The sequence below is a fragment of the Trichoderma virens genome, assembly GCF_000170995.1.
Source record: "Trichoderma virens Gv29-8 chromosome Unknown TRIVIscaffold_5, whole genome shotgun sequence".
Lineage (NCBI taxonomy): Eukaryota > Fungi > Ascomycota > Sordariomycetes > Hypocreales > Hypocreaceae > Trichoderma > Trichoderma virens.
In genome coordinates, this window is record NW_014013744.1 from 1,248,832 (window position 1) to 1,268,610 (window position 19,779).

The 19,779-nt window shown below is 52.6% G+C and overlaps 7 protein-coding genes across 7 annotated transcripts; 3 read left to right on the top strand and 4 right to left on the bottom strand.

The window, feature by feature from the left end:
- Nucleotides 1–597: 597 nt before the first annotated feature.
- On the top strand, nt 598–5,552 carry TRIVIDRAFT_148464 (mitogen activated protein kinase; the record flags this gene model as incomplete). Its single annotated transcript, XM_014102350.1, has 2 exons — nt 598–5,363; nt 5,423–5,552. Coding segments are annotated over 2 exons (4,896 nt in total), but the record flags the coding sequence as incomplete, so codon positions are not given.
- A 502-nt stretch (nt 5,553–6,054) lies between these two features.
- On the bottom strand, nt 6,055–6,825 carry TRIVIDRAFT_36785 (uncharacterized protein; the record flags this gene model as incomplete). The annotated part of the gene is made up of 1 exon (XM_014102351.1): nt 6,055–6,825. One exon carries the CDS (start codon nt 6,823–6,825, stop codon nt 6,055–6,057), a length of 771 nt encoding a protein of 256 aa, XP_013957826.1.
- An 833-nt stretch (nt 6,826–7,658) lies between these two features.
- TRIVIDRAFT_117859 (uncharacterized protein) lies at nt 7,659–8,806 on the bottom strand (the record flags this gene model as incomplete). The annotated part of the gene is made up of 2 exons (XM_014102352.1): nt 7,659–7,936; nt 7,993–8,806. Coding segments are annotated over 2 exons (1,092 nt in total), but the record flags the coding sequence as incomplete, so codon positions are not given.
- A 728-nt stretch (nt 8,807–9,534) lies between these two features.
- Nucleotides 9,535–11,712, bottom strand: TRIVIDRAFT_215839 (uncharacterized protein; the record flags this gene model as incomplete). The annotated part of the gene is made up of 4 exons (XM_014102353.1): nt 9,535–9,823; nt 9,934–10,467; nt 10,532–10,613; nt 10,682–11,712. The coding sequence occupies 4 exons, from the start codon at nt 11,549–11,551 to the stop codon at nt 9,777–9,779; spliced, it is 1,533 nt and encodes a 510-aa protein (XP_013957828.1).
- Nucleotides 11,713–13,541: 1,829 nt separating this feature from the next.
- Nucleotides 13,542–14,650, bottom strand: TRIVIDRAFT_63956 (uncharacterized protein; the record flags this gene model as incomplete). Its single annotated transcript, XM_014102354.1, has 2 exons — nt 13,542–14,371; nt 14,437–14,650. 2 exons carry the CDS (start codon nt 14,648–14,650, stop codon nt 13,542–13,544), a joined length of 1,044 nt encoding a protein of 347 aa, XP_013957829.1.
- A 2,752-nt stretch (nt 14,651–17,402) lies between these two features.
- TRIVIDRAFT_36613 (uncharacterized protein) lies at nt 17,403–17,900 on the top strand (the record flags this gene model as incomplete). The annotated part of the gene is made up of 1 exon (XM_014102355.1): nt 17,403–17,900. One exon carries the CDS (start codon nt 17,403–17,405, stop codon nt 17,898–17,900), a length of 498 nt encoding a protein of 165 aa, XP_013957830.1.
- Nucleotides 17,901–18,357: 457 nt separating this feature from the next.
- TRIVIDRAFT_37780 (uncharacterized protein) lies at nt 18,358–19,287 on the top strand (the record flags this gene model as incomplete). The annotated part of the gene is made up of 1 exon (XM_014102356.1): nt 18,358–19,287. One exon carries the CDS (start codon nt 18,358–18,360, stop codon nt 19,285–19,287), a length of 930 nt encoding a protein of 309 aa, XP_013957831.1.
- Between the last annotated feature and the right edge of the window lie 492 nt (nt 19,288–19,779).

Here is a 19,779-nt window from a genome sequence, read left to right on the forward strand (position 1 = left end):
CTCTGCAAAACTAGGGACTGTACAGGCATCGCTCCAGTGAAGGACGGCGCTGAACAGAGGCTCGGGTGCGGCCCCGAGGCTGCTGGCTGTGCTCAAGGCTGGAGGCCGGCCCACCAAGCCCCAGCCACTAAACCCGTAACCGTTGAATCCACACCTTTCATGTTTTGAAGCTTCGACAGGTACGAGTACAGCATCCATCCTACTAGTAGTTCCACCACCGGCTCATGTTTGGCCAAAAACTTGAACCTCTGCGACTGACGTGCCACAGACGCTGCTTCTGGGCTTCGTCCACCACTCGCGCGCTCGACTCGACCATTCTGCAGGACGCCGGCGCCTGCTTGGTGTGGCCATACCGAGACCAGCTGCCGCAGCTTAGCGCCGAGCCCTTTTGCCCAAGTCCGATAAGAGCCTTGAACCTACCACCAACAACCACCCGCGGCCTGAACGACGTCTCCGGCTGACGACGACGGATATCCCCGACTTCGATCTATATACAAGCAACATCTCGTCCGCGTCGCTCGCAAACCATCGGCCGCGGCCCGCGACGGCCGCGATCGCTTCCCCGAGCGAGACTGAACTGCTCACTATCAACCGTCTCCGAGAAGCGGGCGTCTTCTCTCGCTGGTGACCATGTATCAGGGCAGCCAACGTCATGTCTCGGGCAACGATCCCACGAGGCCTTTCCAGGTGCCTCCTCCTCCTCCTCCACCGCCGTCCATGGCGCCTTCTATGGTCGGGCCTCAGATGAACATGATGGTGCCCCCTCCCCCACCGATTCGATATCCTGCTGTGCCTGGGCAAGCCCAAGGCGTCATGATCCCACCCCCGCCAGGCCCTCCTCCTGGAGGCGGCATGATGCAGGCTCCAAACTGGCACGGCAACTTTGGTCGCCTGTACGATGGCCGACCGAGTTACAACTTGCCTCCGCCGCCTCCAACCAACCAACATCAGCCGTATAACCCTACCAAGTTTCACGCCGCGATGCAGGCGGGACAAGCAATGGTCATGCCTCCTCCTCCACGCCCGAGCGACGGAATGGGCGCAACGTATATACCGACGGGGGACACGTATGGCGAAGGTGTGGGCATACCAGCGTTTGGTCGAGAAGAATCGCAGACTTCATGGCTGCAGAACGGGACGGACACTGGCACTATGATGTCAATGGATGACAGGCAGCAGCAGGCATATATGGGAGGAAGCCATGCCAAGGGACCACCAAACGCGCCCAATGCGCCCACAACCGCCACTGCGCCAAGTACGATCCCTCCCGAAATAGCAGCCCAGTGGCCACTGGATAAGGTCTTGCTGTGGCTGGCACAGAACCAGTTCTCCAAAGACTGGCAAGAGACGTTCAGATCACTGAACCTGTATGGCGCACAGTTCTTGGAACTAGGTAGTGCCCACGGCGGCCGTGGAAACTTTGGTATGATGCACCAGCGGGTGTATCCTCGATTGGCGCAGGAGTGTACGAATAGCGGGACGGGATGGGACCAGCCGAGAGAGAGGGAGGAGGGAAAGCGGATGCGGAGGTTGATTAGGAGTGTCGTTACCGGCCGCCCCGTCGAAGCTTCCAAGGCTATACCCGCTCACAGTCGGAAGGAGTCTACAGCTTCTAGCCAACCTTCCAATCTTCCTACTGCTAGCTCAGATGCCGCCGATACTCTCGAGTCTCCCATTGTGCCACTCAACTCCATTGCCGCCAGAAGATTTTCTCAAACCAGATCGACAACAATGCCACCTGCAAACGGTACTGATATGAACCACAGAACAGTTCTGAAGAACCTCGAACTCGGACGTCAGAGTCCCACGGCTGAACAGACAGCCAGCCCAGGTGGCAGCCCAGCCCCCCAGCCCACTCTTTTCCACTCGGCCACCACTCCTATTCTTTCGTCGTCACCAAGCTCATCCAAGTTTACCCATCGCTCAAGGAATAGCACTGATTCGGCTGCTTCCAATGCCGCGATATATGGGTCGGGAATTCCGCCAGAGGCAATCGGATTAATGAACCGAGGAATGAGCTTGGCGGAGCTGATGTCCGCGTCGAGAAGTCAAGAAGGCTACTCTAAGCATGCGGAATCTCCTTCCTCTGCCAAGGACAATAAGAGTTTTCTCAGTTTCCTCTCTAGAAAAAAGCGCCAGCAAGTAGACGGCGCTTTTCCTTCACCTGATGATCTTGATTCTCCCACTTCACCAGCGGCCTTTTATAAGCCCATGTCGATGGCTACTCACGGGTCCGATGCAAGTGACGCACACCTGGACACATCCAGCATCACTTCGCAGTACAGAGCAAGACACCATGCCACCCAAAGCAGAGTGTACGTCTTGGCCACTATGGACTATTGGAACTACCGCATGTGTGATATCACAGAGGCAGTGACTGCCGCGGATATTCGTCAAGCTATCTGCTTGAACCTTGGCCTTCCTGATATTGAGGGTTCATTCATATTTACTACTGAATTGGGCCAATTTGAACACGCAGAGCCTCTAGATGATCAAAAGCTTCTAACCGCCAAGCGAGTAAAGGCGGATTCTGCGGGGACGCTCAAGTTCTTTGTTACTTCACATAGCGCACTAACCCCCAGTCTGAGCAGTGAAGTGCCAACCCTGTTGTCGCCAGATGCCATCCCGCCAGGAATAGATGCGGAGGCGTATGCGCGCCTCAATGGACGCCAGAGATCTAGCTCGTCTCCGCCTACTTCTCGATCAAATACGTTAACGACGGACAAGGTGGACGAGAGTACTTTGGCTCAGAGGGCGAGCGAGTATAGGGCCGAGATGGCAAGGAAGCAGCGCGAATATCTCGCGGACAGAAAACAGGCTAACATGAAAGAGAGCCCAGTCGTGCCACCTGAATCCGTTGTAGGTTTTGGCATTGTGGGTAGGAATGTTGATTTCGACCAGCCTCGAAACTCGCCATATGAAGATAGAAAGCCCGAGCACCTCCTCCCCCAACGACGGCCACCGGCACCGCCAAGTGATCCCTCCGCAACACTGATCAAGGCGAACTCACTCAGCAGGAAGACGGGGCGGCACATGAACGGCAATGTTGCTGAAGGTCATGCGACGCCGCGATACCCACTCCCTTCGGCTGTGCCGCCCGAAACTGAGGCATCGGAGAGTGGTAAGAAGCCTCAACCAAAGTTCAACATACCTGCCGCGGGCATGGGCGGCTTTGTAGGCGCGGCACTGGTTGGCATGGGCAGAAATCTGGGGGCCATTGGACAATCAACGGCCAACGGGCCCCGAGCAGTGTCCCCAAACAGAGCTGCGACACAACCAGTCGGAGCCAGCAACGGCTCTCAGCAGCTGCCGCTAGGTAAGAAAGCTATGTCTATTGTTAATTTTCGTGAGCCCGGCTCGAACAGGCCTAGTCCTGGCTCAGGCTCTCCCAAGACTCTTACTTGGAGCCCTGGAAACATGTCCTTTGTTGTGCCTGACTATTCACCTGCCCCTTCGCCCCCTTTGGCGGCTTCAATGTTAAGCAATGATGAACCAATTACTAAATTCAACATGATAGGCCAACGGCCGCCGTCGTCGCCGGCAGAGCTTAGCCCCAGTTCAACCCGGCCGCCGCCCATGGCAAACCAGTCATCCCCACCCCCTGCCAACCCGAAATCCCCTGGCCCAGACCTGGACTTTACTGATACAGACGTCCAATTCACCCAACCACCCCAATCCCAGCAGTCCTCGTCTACCCAAGGCCGTCAGCCGCCGGCCGATGATAGCGACGACGATTCTGACGATGGTTTGTTTGCTATTCCGCTCGCCGGCAGAGGAAAAGGCAAGGAACCAAACGGCAGACCTGGACATGCGCAGAAACCCAGCTTGACCGTGAATACTTCCCGACCAAAGGGTAAAACTCTATCGGTCTCGTTCACCTCCCCCAAATCCATAGGCGACAACGCCGACGATTGGTCGAGGACAGGAAACGGTTCTCGCCGAACTCCTGGAACCCCTGGTTCGGAAACCTGGGAGTCTGACAAGGAAGTCAAACTTGGCCGCCGCAAGTCGTTTATTGAGAAGGACGTGTGGGCGAATCGACCTCCCACCGATGATTTGCTCAACAACCTCGACGATTTCTTCCCCAACTACGACCTTGATGAACCTGTTCTTGAGGACAGTGTCTCAGGTGAAACAACAACCTCTCCGATCCCCGAAGTCGAGGAGTCACCACAGCAGACTGTGCCCCCTCCTGTTCCGGCTCCTGCCATGTACCAGGACAACATTAACGCTCATTCTGCTGCTGCGTCTTCCAGCCAACCTGTCTATGATGGGGATACGCTTGGCTCTGACGAGTCGACGTTGAAGGCCTTGGACCGTCGCCCGTCCATACAGACGGTGGCGCAAAAGAGCATGAGACGTTCCGGCGGACTTGGACGTATGAAGTCCATCCGTGAAGTTGCGAGGGGTGCCCATGAGGCTAACAAACGATTCACTCACGCGCCGCACAACTCCGGTAACGCCACTACCAGCGGAATCATGCGCCGAAAGAGTACCAAGATGTTCAACGCCAACATTGTGCAAATTAGGCCAGACCAGCGCGGCGGCATGGTTTTCCCTCGTGAAATCCCGCAAGATACCCTGCCCAGGCGACAGACGACATTTAGGTGGTTCAAGGGCCAGCTCATCGGCAAAGGTACTTATGGACGCGTCTATCTGGGTATGAATGCCACGACTGGTGAATTCTTGGCTGTCAAGGAAGTTGAAGTCAACCCCAAGGCGGCGGGAGGAGACAAGAGTAAGATGAAGGAACTCGTAGCCGCTCTGGATCACGAAATCGACACAATGCAGCATTTAGACCACGTCAACATCGTACAATACTTGGGATGCGAGCGAAAGGAAACCAGCATTAGCATCTTCCTGGAATATATTCCTGGTGGCAGCATCGGCTCATGCCTACGCAAGCACGGCAAGTTTGAAGAATCGGTTGTATCATCTCTTACACGGCAGACGTTGTCTGGGCTAGCGTATCTCCACCGAGAGGGTATTTTGCATCGAGACTTGAAGGCGGACAACATCCTGCTGGATCTCGATGGAACGTGTAAGATTAGCGATTTCGGAATTTCCAAAAAGACGGATAACATCTATGGCAACGACAAGTCAAACAACATGCAGGGCTCCGTATTCTGGATGGCACCCGAGGTTATTCGGTCGCAAAATGAAGGGTACAGTGCCAAAGTGGACATTTGGAGCTTGGGATGCGTCGTGTTGGAAATGTTTGCGGGACGGCGGCCGTGGAGCAAAGAAGAAGCCGTTGGAGCCATCTACAAGATTGCAAACGGAGAGACGCCCCCTATCCCTGAAGATATCCAGGAAACCATAGGCCACCTCGCTGTGGCGTTTATGATGGACTGCTTCCAAGTGTAAGTTTCAGGGGGGGATTTCTTTGTAGCAGGGACACTACGCTAACAAAAAGATGTAGGAATCCATTCGATCGGCCAACAGCCGACGTGCTTCTCTCGCAGCATCCGTTCTGCGACTTGGACTCCAGCTATAACTTTTACGATACCGTCTTGTATACGAAGATTAAGGAGACGTATAAGTCGGCGTAAATAATTTGTGCGGGGGCAAGGTTGGTGGTAGTGGAACTTGGATGGCCTCTTGTCCCGCGTACTGTTTTGATCAAAGGGCATCTTCGTTGTATATTAGGGTTACGCTTAGCGTTTTGGATTGACAATGTCAAGAAGAAAATGGTCGGGATGGCGCCCATGGCTTGGGACTGCGGCGTTTATTTCCTGTGTTTGAGGTTGCTGGCGACCGACGCCGTGATGAGATGATTTACTCAGAATTGATACGCGCTTCTTGATGAGCCACTGGGTGTTGGTTGGCAGTCTTCTTTTTCCTTGGAAACTAGCTTGCGTGCAACACAATTTGTTTTGTGTGTGTACGCGTGCAAGATGTGATGGTTGTGTTTATCACAAGGTTGTGAAGCATGCCATGCGCCAACACTCGACTTCAATGCACGACTTTGGAGAGAGTTATATACAAGAAAACGCGAACAATGCGCCAAATGAGACGTCATGAAGGCATGGCACTGAAGCAAATGTCCCGGCCTCAATCCTTTTTATCTCTTCTGGGACCCCCCTTTTCGTCCGTCCCAAACACGTAATCCAGAAGCCCGATTCCGCCAAAATACACTTCGAAGCGCTCGTGGTGCCTATCATGCTTTCTAGCTGCTCCCGCAAAGAAATCATATCCGCTGTGCACCGTCGACGTCTCAATCAGCTGGAAGGCCACAAACACCCACATAGTCAAAATATGGGACCCTAGCAGCAGCGATGGCAGCAAGATGGGCAGGACGTTGGCCATGAGATGCTCCACGGGATGGGCGTATTGCGATGAAAAGGCCACGGGGGCAGTGAACTTGTGGTGTTGCTTGTGGAAGCGCTTGTACAGCGGCCGCCAGTGGAAGATGCGATGCGTGGTGTAGAAGAGGATCTCGCGGACGAGCACGCTGACGGCGAGGTGGGAGGCGAATTCCTGTGCCGAGGGAAAGCTGGCGTCGACTCTGATCCGGGGAGGGAGGCCCTTGGCAGAAGTGAAGTAGAGAAGGGCGCCGTGGAGGCCGAAGACGATGACCTGGTTGCGGATGCAGACGAGGACGGAGTGGACGATGTCGCTGGATGAAGGTTGTTTGGGAGCTGGCTGGATCTTGTGTTTCTCGGAGAAGGAGGGCGCGACGGAGTCGAGAGAGACGAAGAGTGTGCAGGGAATCCACCAGAAGATGAACTGGACGACGAGAGTTCCGACGAAATCTACGGCATGAGGATCGTGAGTTGTCACGAGGCGGGCCCAGAGGGCTTCCGCGGTGTTGAGGACGGTCATGACGAACAGAGACGACAAGAACAGCAGTTTCGTCGTGATATTTTGAAATTCTGTTTGTCGAATTTCAAAAATATTCTCATAACAGGATATGACGGCTCAAAAAACCATGTTCACAAGTGAGTGGCAAACGACTTCTCTTTTATACGACAATGGCCTCGCATCGTGCGCCACCAGGTTTTGACCTGACACACGCATACAGACGGGACACGGACTTCTGCCTCGGCTCGTGCGTGAGGGGCAAATCGAAAGGGTTTAAAGCAGGGGGGAAAAAAAGAGGGAAAAGAGAACGATGCTCCCGCGTGGAGATGTGGCTGGACGCGGGCCGGTGCTAACGAGGCTAACGAGAGCTGTTTGGTCATTCCCCACGTCCGAGATGGATCTAAGTGAGGCTGGTCTGGGGTAGCCAAAATGTGGGATCGACTGACTTATACGCAGGTTGTTTTTGTGCTCTCTCGTCTCATTGGCTTCTTATACGTTGTTTGTACTTCTTCATCTGACGTCCTCTTACATGAGCCTCGGCTCACATGCTTACGGCTTGAGGACTTTGCTGTTAAGACTACCTACTTACACCAGAAACCCACAAACCAAAAACTTCTTCACGCCTTCCATCCTCCCTGGAGCCATTCCTGCGCAATTCTATAGCTGCCCTCGCGCACATCCCCCGGCACGGTGTGGCCCGCTCCGTCCACGGCCACAAACGCCAGCCGGCCGGAGCTCTTCCACGATCCCGTCGCCGCCATGCTCTCCGGCAGCTCCCGCCATTCCGCGAGGCGATAGTCTGCCAGCCCGCTCCAGCGCAGGTTCTCGTACGCCCATATGTTGCCCGGGGTGTTGACGACGTAGTCCTCGTTGCCTTGCAGAACGAGCACGCGGATGTCGCCTAGGTTAGGAGTTCGGTAGGCGTCGAGGATGCGGGCGAGTTCGCGGGTTGTGGTCCGGAAGGGGTCCTTGGTGTTGACGAAGGCGGAGTTGAGGTTCATGTCGATGTCCTCGTATGTGAAGGACGGGGGGAACTTGAGGGCCTTTTTGATGTGGGCCTGGTTGAGGTAGGCCGTCATGTTGCCTTTCCTGATGTCCGCACAGAAGGGGAAGTTGGGACACGGAATGTGGACTGTTTGAGAATATTAGACAAACTACAGCGCTGGGGGATATGTACTTCAAACTTACCGTTGAACGGATTCCTCTTGCCTGCCATGACCTCCTCATAATAATACGGATGTACCACCTCTTCCAGAAACGTCATCATGCCCCAACACTCATACCCATCTCTGCTCGCATCGCAATTCCTTGCCAGCTCAAAGGTCTTGGGCACACTCAGCTTCAGCGCCTCGCACGTCGTGTCATTCATAATCTTGCCGTGCTTCCCATAGCCCTTGCACAGAAACTCGTACACGCCCACTGCAGGGGCGGCAAAGTCGATGACGGCGTCGACCAGGATCAGCGACGAGATGTTGCCGCGGAAGGCGTCGCGAGAGTTGAGCTTCCGCGAGTCCAGGATGTGGTCCAGGTACGTCGGGCCGTAGTGGCCGCCGTAGGATTCCGCGGCGATGTGGATGGGCAGATGGGCGCGGTCGGGAAAGATTTCGCTGAAGAAGATGTTGAGGAAGGTCTGGAAGTCGGACGCGCCGTCGAGGTCAAAGGCAGGGATCGGGGAGTCCTGGGAGCGCGAGGAGAAGCCGACGCCGGCGGGCTGGTCCAAGAAGAGCACCGATGCGTTGTTGTTCCAGGCAAAGTCGTTTGGGACGGTGGTGTTTGCGCCGGGCTCGAGCCAGCACGCTCCCAGCTCATTGAAGAGGCCCAGCATTGAGCTTCCGCCGGGCCCTCCGTTCATCCAGACGACGATAGGGTCGTTGACGGGATCGTTGCGGCTGTCGAAGAACCAGAAGAAGAGGCGGTGCGAGTCCGTCACGTCGACGGTGCCGGTCCATTGCGACTCGCCATGCGTAGCACATGTAGATTCATCTTGCGGCGTCAACGTGAACTGGCCAGCCTTGAAGGCCGGGATGTCATCTGCCGACGAGGATGTTGTCGCCGTCCCAATATTAGAGCCGGTCAATGGCTGCTGCTCGCCGAGTCCGAGGCTTTGGAATTGGGAACCGGCAGAGGCATCCCGTGATTGCTGCTTGGTTGCGAAGAACGGGGGAAGTCGTAGTTGAGCTGTCGCACTGCCTGCGAGCAAAATGCCCGAAGCAACGACGCCTTTGGGGATGATCATTGCGAAGTACACGAGAGCTGTGAAGCTTCAACTCTCTTTGGCCAGCTGTTGTATTATCCCAACCAGCCACAAAGTCTCGCTCACGTTGAAACGAATAATGAATCTTTCGTCTCTTCCGAGATTGCGTGAGGATTTATAATTACTTGTGCTCGCGGGGTTCGTTTACTGTACCCGATTCCTTCGCGGGATTCTGTTATTTCAAGCAATCACATATCGCAAATCGGACTGCCAAGGTAAATGCTGCCTTTGCCAGGGTGGATCGTACCGCGCCGTCCAGGGTCCTTTTGTAGCCTCGGAATCTGATAACGGGGATAATAAATTCCGCCTGCATATCTTACTCGAGCTAGCTGGGAACTTTTGATGCCTGTACATATAGTAGTTGACTTGGCAGAAGCATCCTGTGATAGTTGCATTGTAATCATACCATAGAATCCAACAAAATCGGTTGACATTCATCCGAGTCGTGTGTAAGCTGACTACGCCGCAATTCATATAAAACAAATAAATAGTATTCCGTTTCATCAAACTCTTTAATATGTCCAATATATATAAGCCTTCATGCCAAATACCCAGATCCGTAAGCCACATAGTAAAACAGCATCAACCAGCTGTAGCCAATTCAACCCTTTGACCTCAAACAGTGAAGCATTCTACAACAACATGTCCAAACAAATATCTTTCATCCGTTCATTCATTAATTCATGACTTCGTTGTCTCACAACAATCCTTGCAACGCTCAAGTCAGGGTCGCAAGCATGGCACGCATAATCCCAGGAGAGGGTCCTGTACAGTCCAGGTCAGCTGCCTGCCCGAAACAAGTGAATAAAGGCAGAGAGAGATCAATGGCGCGGCGCACCTTCATCGGTATTTTGGCACGCTGATGGACATCCTACCTTTCTTGTCCTTCTCGATACGCGCCGGCTTGTGGGACGCAAACCTCTCCACCTGCTCCTCGTATACGATGAGTTCGCCGTTGGGAAGCCTCTCGGTCCGGACGAGCTCCTTCTCGCCGACTTCGCGCCTTCGGCCGTGTGCCAGCTCCTTTTCAAGGGCTCGAATCTCGGCACGGATGTCTTTGCCGCTTCGTGATCGAGATCGATGGCGCTCCACCAGCTGGTACTCGCTGCTGCTGCTGTGGTGATGGTGATGATGGGAGTGGGAGCGGGCGCGAGAGCGGCTCCTGCTGCTCACCGATGGTGACATTTCGCTGTACACCGTCTTATCGATGAGCTCGACATCGCGGGGAGTAGCATCGATGATGACGGGAGGCGGAGGAGCGGGAGCGGGAATAACGATGGTCTGTTGAGGAGGAAGAGGAAGAGGAAGAGGATGATGGTGATGAGCTGGCGTTTCGATGATGAGCTCTTCTCTGCGCTCCCGAATGATTTCACCGGCTGAGGACCGAGCCGCAGAAATTTCAAGTTCGCCTTTGGTATCCAGATTAGCATCAAGCGACTCAACGCGGAATGCATGAAAAAGAACTTGACTCACTGCTCTTGTACTCTTCACTGAGTTTGAGTAAATGATCAATATTGGCCTGTCCCAGGGCCTTTTGAACGACAACGACATTGCCCTATTGACTGTATGGTTAGATTCTATACATCCGGTTGCATTTGTCTGCCATCGGCTGCAGATACATACCTCTTCGATGAAGGGATAGCCAATATCTATCAAAGCCCGCTTAGACACCAGCCTGGCGGGAATTCTCGTCTTGCCCTTCTTCGGGTACTCGCTCTTAACGCTCTTGAGTGTGGTGCCACCACCACTGCTGCTGCTACTGCTGCTGCTGCTGCTAGAAGATCGAGTCGAAGACTTGGACGCTCGTGATCGGCCTCGGTGGCTTTTCTTGGTGGAACGAGATTCTCGGCTCGTGCTTCGCTTTTCTTTTCCCTTTTCCTTCTCACGGATAATCTCTCTCTCAACAATACGCTCGCGCGGGATACCTCCTTCGATGTGATCATGCTCAACGCGGATGTCCTCGTAAAAGCGCTCATCATATTGCCGAGCCGGCAAGCCCCGGGCCTTGGGCAGCGGAATGGGTGTGTATGACGGGGCGCGGTACTCCTCGCGGTACTCCTCTCGGCGAATGTCCTCGCGCCGGGCCGGTGGCGGAAACTCTTCTCGCTGGTCAAAGAACTTGGGGAGCGGGCGGCGGTCATAGGTGTCGAGAGATGATTGGCGGCGCATCATACCCGGGCGTCGCGGGGAAGAGTCACGGTAGTATTCGCGATCGCGCTCTTTTTCCACTACGACCCGGCGGTCAAGGGGCTCTCCGCGAGGCTCGGGCCGGCGTTCGAAGCGGGTATCATCTTCGTAGAATCGGCGGTCACGGACAAGATCGTCTTCGTAGGATGTCCTTCCGTATAGCCGGTCAAATCGGTCGGCGGACTGCTCTCGGGCGCCACGTCCGCCACTCATAAAAAGTCGGTCCTCCTCGACAAATCGATCTCTCTCTTGAACCCTGTCGCCAAAGAGGCGATCTCTCTCAAAGCGATCTCCACGACTAGCCATGGTGAATCCGGAACAACCAAAGATGTGGGATATGGTTCCACGGCTGTTCAGTCTAGCCGCCCGTAATAATAGGAAGCAGTGGAACAAAGAACAGTGTCGCTCTCTGTGTCTGATGGTTCCTTTGGCGATATCCAAGCTATAGGCCGCAAACGACTTATTCTGAGCTCGCTTTGATGTTTTAACAAGGTGAAAGAAGATGGCGAGACGGCCAAAGCCAAGCGGTTATATGAAACAACCCTCTTTCTGTCCGGGCGATGACGTTGGTGTGCTGAGCCCCGCTTGAGGCCTTCCACTCGGTTCCAGGTTTTGGACAGGGGTTGCTGGTCTTGGTTGCGAACAAGCTGAGACTCGCAGCACCAGATAGATGCTAGTGGCCAGGGAGGCCCCGTGATAAGCCACAGGTGAGGTCACGGACAGGGGCAAGAGGATCAAATGGCTCCCTGCGGTTGGGGAGAGGGAGCCGGGACGAGGTGGCTCTCGTGATGCCAGAGGGAATGTGGCTGGTGAGATGAGGGCTCAGGTGTTGCTACTGGGCTCCTCCCGTGTCATTCCCAACAAAGACGAAGACGCCCAGACAGCTGCTGATGTACTAATTTTAACGATACGATACGAACAAAGAGACAGAGCACAGCAGAAGACAGACTCTGCGGGTAGACCTCAGTGCCCTCCTCATGTGGCTCTGCATTACATGAACCCACGATCATTTTTTGTGTTCAGGTGAGGGGCCCCTGGTGACGTTTTCGTGAAGACACTGGCGACTGAAAAACTCCCCCCCACCAGCATCGTTGGCCTGTAAAAAATCAAGGCTTTTTAGCTGCATGCTCTGCCCAGCGAACCCACTTGCATAACAAAGACACTGACTTGACCCTTGCGCGCATCTCGGGCGAGTAGCGGCTGTGAGCCAGGTTGGACGGTGTAGATGGGGTCCACAGAAGAGGGGATGAAGAGTCCCGGACTGTCAAAGATGAAGTCCTCAACCGCGCGACGTGACAGAATAATCCACAACTATTGCTACCAGGTGCCCAAGCGACAAGGGATGCAAATCCAAGTCTTGTAAGTCGACGTAGCAATATGACAGGACTCGAACAACAAATGATGCTGCCTACGTGACGATACAAACCGCAGCGCGCAGTTGGACACAAATATTTCATCTCACACAAATGTCCAGCTGTCCACATGCAACCTACTTAACTCAATAATCACTAGGTGCCTAGAGTAGCCCCCAATAATGCTCCGTAGTCTGCCATCTCCATCAGCACAGCCATCGTGTCCTGCGTTGGCGAGCCCGAGCCGGAAGACGGCATTTTGCCATTGGGCCGGCATCCACGATCTGACATCCGTGCTCCCGTCCCACTGCATCAGGTCCCCTTGTTCTTGTTCTTGGGCTGTGCCCTGATCACATCTCCTTTGGGGCAAATCTTGGGCCGTGGCCTCCCAGATGGGGTCAAGCCTGGATGCATTGATGCCCGTGATAGCGGGCCATTTTGCAGGCAACGCTTGGCCGTCAAAGGGAAAGGTAAAGAAGAAGAAGCGAAAGGAAATAAAGAGAACAGTTGCGTACATTTGCACTTTTCTTTGTTCAACAGTTCATGTATGTATGAACGTGCTTTTATGTCATATGTGCTGATTTCCGTTTCTGGTAGGTACATGCAGCTGCACCAAGATAGCTGCACGGAAAAAGTACCTGCATCCGGATCACATCCGACTTACACATCGCAAGCACGCAAATGGACTCACCAACAATTACTAAAAAGGAAATCAAGTTATGTCAGAGGATTCATATCGCAATGTAAGACGGCAAAAATAAATAATTTTCAATCGTAATTGTGGGCTATGGTGTCTAAATTGCAGCAGATACCAGCACGCACTCTTTCATCAGCCCTTTTGTCGTTCATCTCATCCAAATTCAATATAAGATTCATATCCAAGTGTAGCGCATAAGTTCTAACTCGAATCAAGCCATTCTGTCCCAATTTCTTCAGAATTACGCTTAGCAGCCAGCATAGATGGCGTTGGCGAAGAGCGCATAAGTATCGGCGTGGTTGAGGTTCTGCGCAGCAGTCAGACTGCGGACGAAGTTGTATCCATAGCCGCCATAGTCCTGGGTGCCCTTTACTTGGCTCAAGTGCGTAATCTCGTGGATGTTTGTGGTAGCTTGGTCCTGAGCATGGCAGGTTCGAGTCAGAGCGGGGAGAGCTGTGAAGTAGAGGTTGCAGTAGACCATCAGGCTGCCGCTGGGGAGGGTGTACGCCAGCACATTGGAGCTGCATGAGCTGAGCACATCGGAGCAGTAGTAGCTGGCAACTCCACTGCTGGTTGAGCTGCACTCAGAGAGCACGCGGCTGAAGACGCCGGAGACGGTGCTTCGCACGCTGCTGGTGGAAGACTTGAAGTACTCTGTGAGCTTAGTAGCAGAGCCAGAGGCAGCAGCTTGCTGGGCGAGTTGAGCAACAGAAGCACAGTTGCGGAGAGCAGTCTGAGTGACAGTCAGCCTGCTTCCAGTGCAGTCGCTCTGGACGCGAGTCCGCTTCTGGTGGAAAGCAACGCGGCGGGCGGAGGCGTCCGCGCCGTCAACGTCGACCTCAATCTTGTTGGTCTCGAATGGCACAGAGCCGACAAGCTCATTGGATCCCTCTTGGGCAAAGGAGAAAGCGCCGGCAGACTGGATGTCATACTTGCCGCCGATGGAGAGGTCGTGGGCCTCGGCAATGTCAAAGGTCACCTCGATCGACTCTCCGGCAGCGATGTTCTGGAAGGCATCTTCAGCCAAGTTCTGGGTAGAGATACGCTGGCGAACACCATCAAAAGCAACAACATGCTCTAAAGGCCATGTTAGTAACGACACGTGTATAGGCGAATATCCAAGACTATATGAGGAAGCATACCGCCAGAGCTAATTGTAACCTTCTCAACAGGGGCGCTGTCCAAGATGGTACCGGTCTTGAAGATCCTCAAGTTGTTCTTGCCCGTGTTAGTAATGACAGCCTTGATTTCAGCGTTACCAGCACCCTCAAGCTTGATGTCGAGGGGAGTGGGAGCCTTGCCAGGAGCGGCAGAGGCCAGGGCGGCGAGGGCAATGAGACCAGAGATGAACTTCATTTTGAGAGCAGACAGATCAGAGGGTTGGATGAGATGCTTGGAGACAATGGAGAGATGCCATATTCAGGACCGGCGATGAGTTAACCTATTTATATTTGAAAGTCGAAGTAATAACGAGGACTGCAAGATCATGACTGGGCAATGTCATTCTTGCTCAGAAGCCGAGCAAAAGTTCTTCTCACCCATGACCGTATTCTAACAGTCAATCTCCAACAAAGGTGAGCAGGGTATACCAGTGGTCGACTCACTTACACAACCTCTCACCCTCGTCTCATTGGATGAGTCTTGCTTTCATGCCCGTGATGTTGTAATTTGGGGTTTGCACGGAAGATAGAGTTGCTTGCACACCAATCCAAACCGAACTGCCTTATTGGGGAGAGCATCCGTCGGCAAAATGGCGACATAGCAAGGTGAGGGATACTCCATTGGGAGATATACATGTTCGACATAAACCGTATTCATCGTATCGGCAGTGATTCTGAGAAACCTTCCTCTTGTTTACTTGGGAGAAAGCCTGATTAGTTCAAATAGTATGAGGTTCGTATGGCATATCGGTATCTACATGTATCAGCAGGCGACTAATAGATAGCAATCTGACAAGACCGTGAATCTCCTGGGGTTCTTTGTTCCTGCTTCTACGTCGCGCTGTTTGCAGTATGGATAGACCCCATACGCGGAGATCGGCGGCTTCCTCTCATATAACGAGCTCCTTGATGGTGGAAAAGCATTTAGCCTTATTAGTTAATGGCCTGCCAACGACGGTCCGGTGCCGAGATGCGGACTCAAAGCAAACTGAATAAAGGTTCCTGCTGTCCATAGGGCGATCCCCCTCCTCATTGCCAAGCGATAAGCGTGAAACGGGCATGACAGCTTCCAAAAAGGTCGAAAATCCCCGGATGCATTTAACTCTGAAATATGTAGCGGAAAGTGGACTGTTGTGTTGCATTTCGTATCGCCCCGGACAGATATTAACAACCTCTTGGCGTCTATGAGGTTTACCGACATGATTTATGCCAAGAACAGAGTTGGTGCTTCTTATCATCGGTATGTCTATGTCCCGTTCGTATAAGATGCAGCTTGTGATGGAGTTATAGGTTATATAAGGTTAGTTAAAGAACATCGAAGATTAGAAGACCCCAGATTCGCATGTAATAAAGATAATGACATGTTATAGATCCTGCTCCGGAAAGCACGTCATCTCGTAAACTCTAGCCATTGATGTCTCGGCATCAGTTTATTTGTCGAGATACGACGGCTTCCGCCGAGCGAAGTCCGAGGTTGTATTATTTCGGAGAATCATTTGGGCTTTCTCTTGGCATACATTCAACTTCGTATATTTTGTCTATATTGTGTTAATGCCTCGATGAGGAGCCTCCGACGCCGGCAGTAGATCTGACCAGCCCGGCTCGATCGGGTAGCATTGCAAGTATGTTTAGCCCGCGGGATTGTAAGCTTGCTCAAACGCTTAATTGGTTAATGTGATGACCTTCCTATTTTGGGATCTCCCAAATACCGGAGCCATGGATTTTGGCGATTGATGGTAAATCCCGTGGTGTGCAGTCTTGACCGGGAGATATGCCCAACAAGGAAGCTCGCCCCTCAGCGATGTGATGCAGCCAAGCCTCACGATGTCTGTTTATTTATCTTTAGAGCGCTTTACATGTATTTGAGTGGAGGAGACAAACTCTTGGGATAGTTTTGCCGCCTTGGGGGTTACAATCCTTGGCAGTGGTCATCATTGGGGGTTTCTGAATCGACACCATGAATATTGCCTCCTCACCTGGCCAAGCGACTATAGCAAGTCTCATGGCTACAATCTCGGCTGTCTCATGAGCAATCTCAGAAACGTCTCTATCTTATATAGAAGTTGCCGCCGGAAGATTCTATTTATATAGTTATGATCTTCTTACAGAACACTTCGGTAGCTCGTTGCGTGTCGACCTTGGCCGTGGTTTGACTACATCAGCTAGATTAAGAATAGGCTTCAAGACAAGCATAATGTAAGGTTACAAATAAACATTGAGCCTTCGACCTTGCTTCTAGCTCTGCATTAGAACGTTATTCCTTTTATTAATGTACAAATGTGCCTTGCATAGTGCTGCCAGTTGCCTAAAGTAGAAGTTGGGGCAGCGGAATAGAAGGAGAACCATAACCCGGAGGCGACCGTCCGAAAGGTGTAAGAGATGCATGTAGCCAAGAAAGATATTTCGCCCAGTGACTATTCTCTCTATGATGCGTGCATCTTTATACGACGGTTCACTGGCTCTTCTTAGAGTTCGGTCGCAGTTTAGGTTTGGCGTTATTGAGGCGGGCTTGCATCTTTATTTAGATATAGATAGAGGCGTTGTTTCGAAAGGATTACAAATGCAAAGTAATTCAGTGGTAGCCACTATGTACATATCTCACACACAGTCAATGTCACGGCGAATGATGCCAACAAAGATGAGACATCCGATCGATGAGCGTCATCAGTCTCAACCATCACCCCACTTCCAAGGCCCGGCACTTGCATTCACCCCGTTTACCAAGATTCCAGTCATGTTTGCACATTCTCGAACACCCTACGTAGGTAGTTTTCTTCTTCTTTCACTCAAGGCCTCTAGCAATAGTGGATAGTTCGCAGCACTCATCCGTTTGATTTCCCAACACTTCAGCTCCGATGAGCCTCCCCCACTACCCAAGTATTCGCGCCGTCTTTGGGTTGAGTCTGGCTCTCACATTTGCTACATTCTTTCTCTGGCCAGCAGCTTCAATGGAGAGCGACAGCACCAAATCTAATCCAATTGACCGTCTGCGCGTGACTATCAAGCAGACCAAAACATCTCCACTTACAATCACCAGCACGGTCGTTAATGGCAATACACATCCCGTCACTATTCTCTTATACAACTCGCCACTAGATACCGTTGCACCAACCATCGGCTTGCTTACTATCACGCCCGATGGCGCTCTGCAGCCTCTAGAATTGCCCGAAATTCAGATTCGCAGGGAATGGCCTCCTCCCCGCGATTCACTCATCCAACTTGAGCCTGGCGCAAGCCAAACTGCAGACATTGTCCTCAGGGATTTCATCACCTCGCAACTTGGAAAAAAGGCATCGGTTGTTCTCAAGGGCCATTGGGATATGGTATGGAGCAAGCAGAAAGATGAGATATCAATTGGCATGATAGAGCAGGCGCAGCTGCAGCCGAATCCAGACATGTTTACGGGCAGCTTCGCGACTGAGAGTTTAGAGATAACTACTGTCTAGAAAATGAATGAATTTCGGAGCACTCTTTTTTTGTTCTAATTATGATTGATACAATATGAACCATATATGAAGTATACATTGATTTGAAATCACATTACATCCATGACAATCCTCTTAGAGGCAGCATTTGGCCCGCAATTGACTGGCACTTGCGCTTAGGCGGCGCGTTTCAGCGCTAAGAATGTCCCAACAGCGCTATTGTTAGTGCTGGCATCAGCATCAAAGATTGAACTCAATACATGTACCTGTACAAAATTTCTGTTGTTCATCAAACTCCTTGAATAAAATTCGCAGTCAAAGAGCATCAGCAAATGTGCGCATTCTTCGTTCGCCATGACCAATACAGCGTTCTTTGAGATACATGAAGCATTATTTCAGGCTTCCCGCTCTCTCTCTCTCGTAGCCCTCTCTGCTGGATCCTAAGCATATCTCAGCCTTACCTCTCCTCTGTTGGACAATGAGGCGCGAACCAACTGTCTCTCCAGAGACGCCAATGCCCAAGGGCTACGGATTTCTCAAGAAGGGCAATACCTTCATGACAGCGCTCTGTCGCAAAAAGACCCACGCCGCCGGAAAGACGTTGTATATTGTGTCCAAGAGCGGCAAACCAGAAGGGTTGAGAGCACCGATATGGATTCTGCAGCAGGTCCGCTCAGAAGAGAAAGCAACTCGTGACAAGAGGCGCGGCGCTGTCCAAAGGCGTGACGCAGCCACCGAGGATGCATTTGAGAAAGCCATTCTGAGGCTTTTTGCCAATATCCCGAAGCGAGATCTGACCACAATCCTCAAGCGCACTCTTAGAAAACGGAGCGGTCGGGTTGGCCGTACTGGAAAGTTGGATCTGGACAAGAAGGCATATCTAGCAGTTCAGGCGCATGCTCGACACTGCCACACAGACTACGACAAACTTCTCGCGCAGTCATCTCAAGACCGGGACACCGCAAGGAAAACTATTCGGGATAAGGTGTCCAACCTCTTGATAGAATGGGGTGGCGATCCAACAGTGGTGAAATCAGGAGGCAACTTTGCCCAGAGGAACGACAAGAAGGGGCCCCGGAAGAGTATGGCGATCCGAACAACCGGGAGACGACGCAAGTCCTTGACAACTTCTGCACGACACAAGCATATACCAGTGCTCAAGCAGCTCCCGAAACTGCGTCGGGTTTCAAAGGGCGAGGCACGGCCGCAGTCACAGCCAGACATCATTGATTTGACGCAAGACTCAGACGGATCCGAAGAAAGCGGATCGACAAGTCAGACTTTTTCCGAGGACGAGGACGAGTACCGGGATTCAGAGGAGGACGTTGGCGACGACTCATACGAGCTGTCCGATGTGGTGGATTCTGACGGAGATTATGAGGTAGACAGCGACGGGCTGCCAGAATGACGCTGTGCTCGGCACTTGTCGTGGAATATGTACGAGTACAAATACGGGGCTGGGATACGAGTCAAGGGCAAGGCAAGGCGACTGGAGGGAATTGTGTTGAGCGCGGATTGATTAATCATTATTAGCAAAGCAGACTTGGATTATTCGTTGAACAAATTTCTTCAGAGGCCACTTGCCCCATACCAATATAATAATAGGCACTATAGAGATGGAACTTGGCAACACACTCACATTTACGTACAGGTACCTGCCTATTAGTACTAAGCCCTACAGGCATGCCGTTCTTTGGCAATCGAAGTGACGCGCGTATTCAGGGCATCATGTGCGTCCCCAATGCCTCGAGTCATCAAAAAGCCCACGTAGAGGTGGAGCTGCACACAAATATCCTCCGTAGTTGAGGTAGCATCAATCCAATATCTTCCATGGCCTAGGGCTAGCCTTCAAGGGTACAAGCACCTGTACTCGTACACATCCCCAGGCAGCCATAGCGCA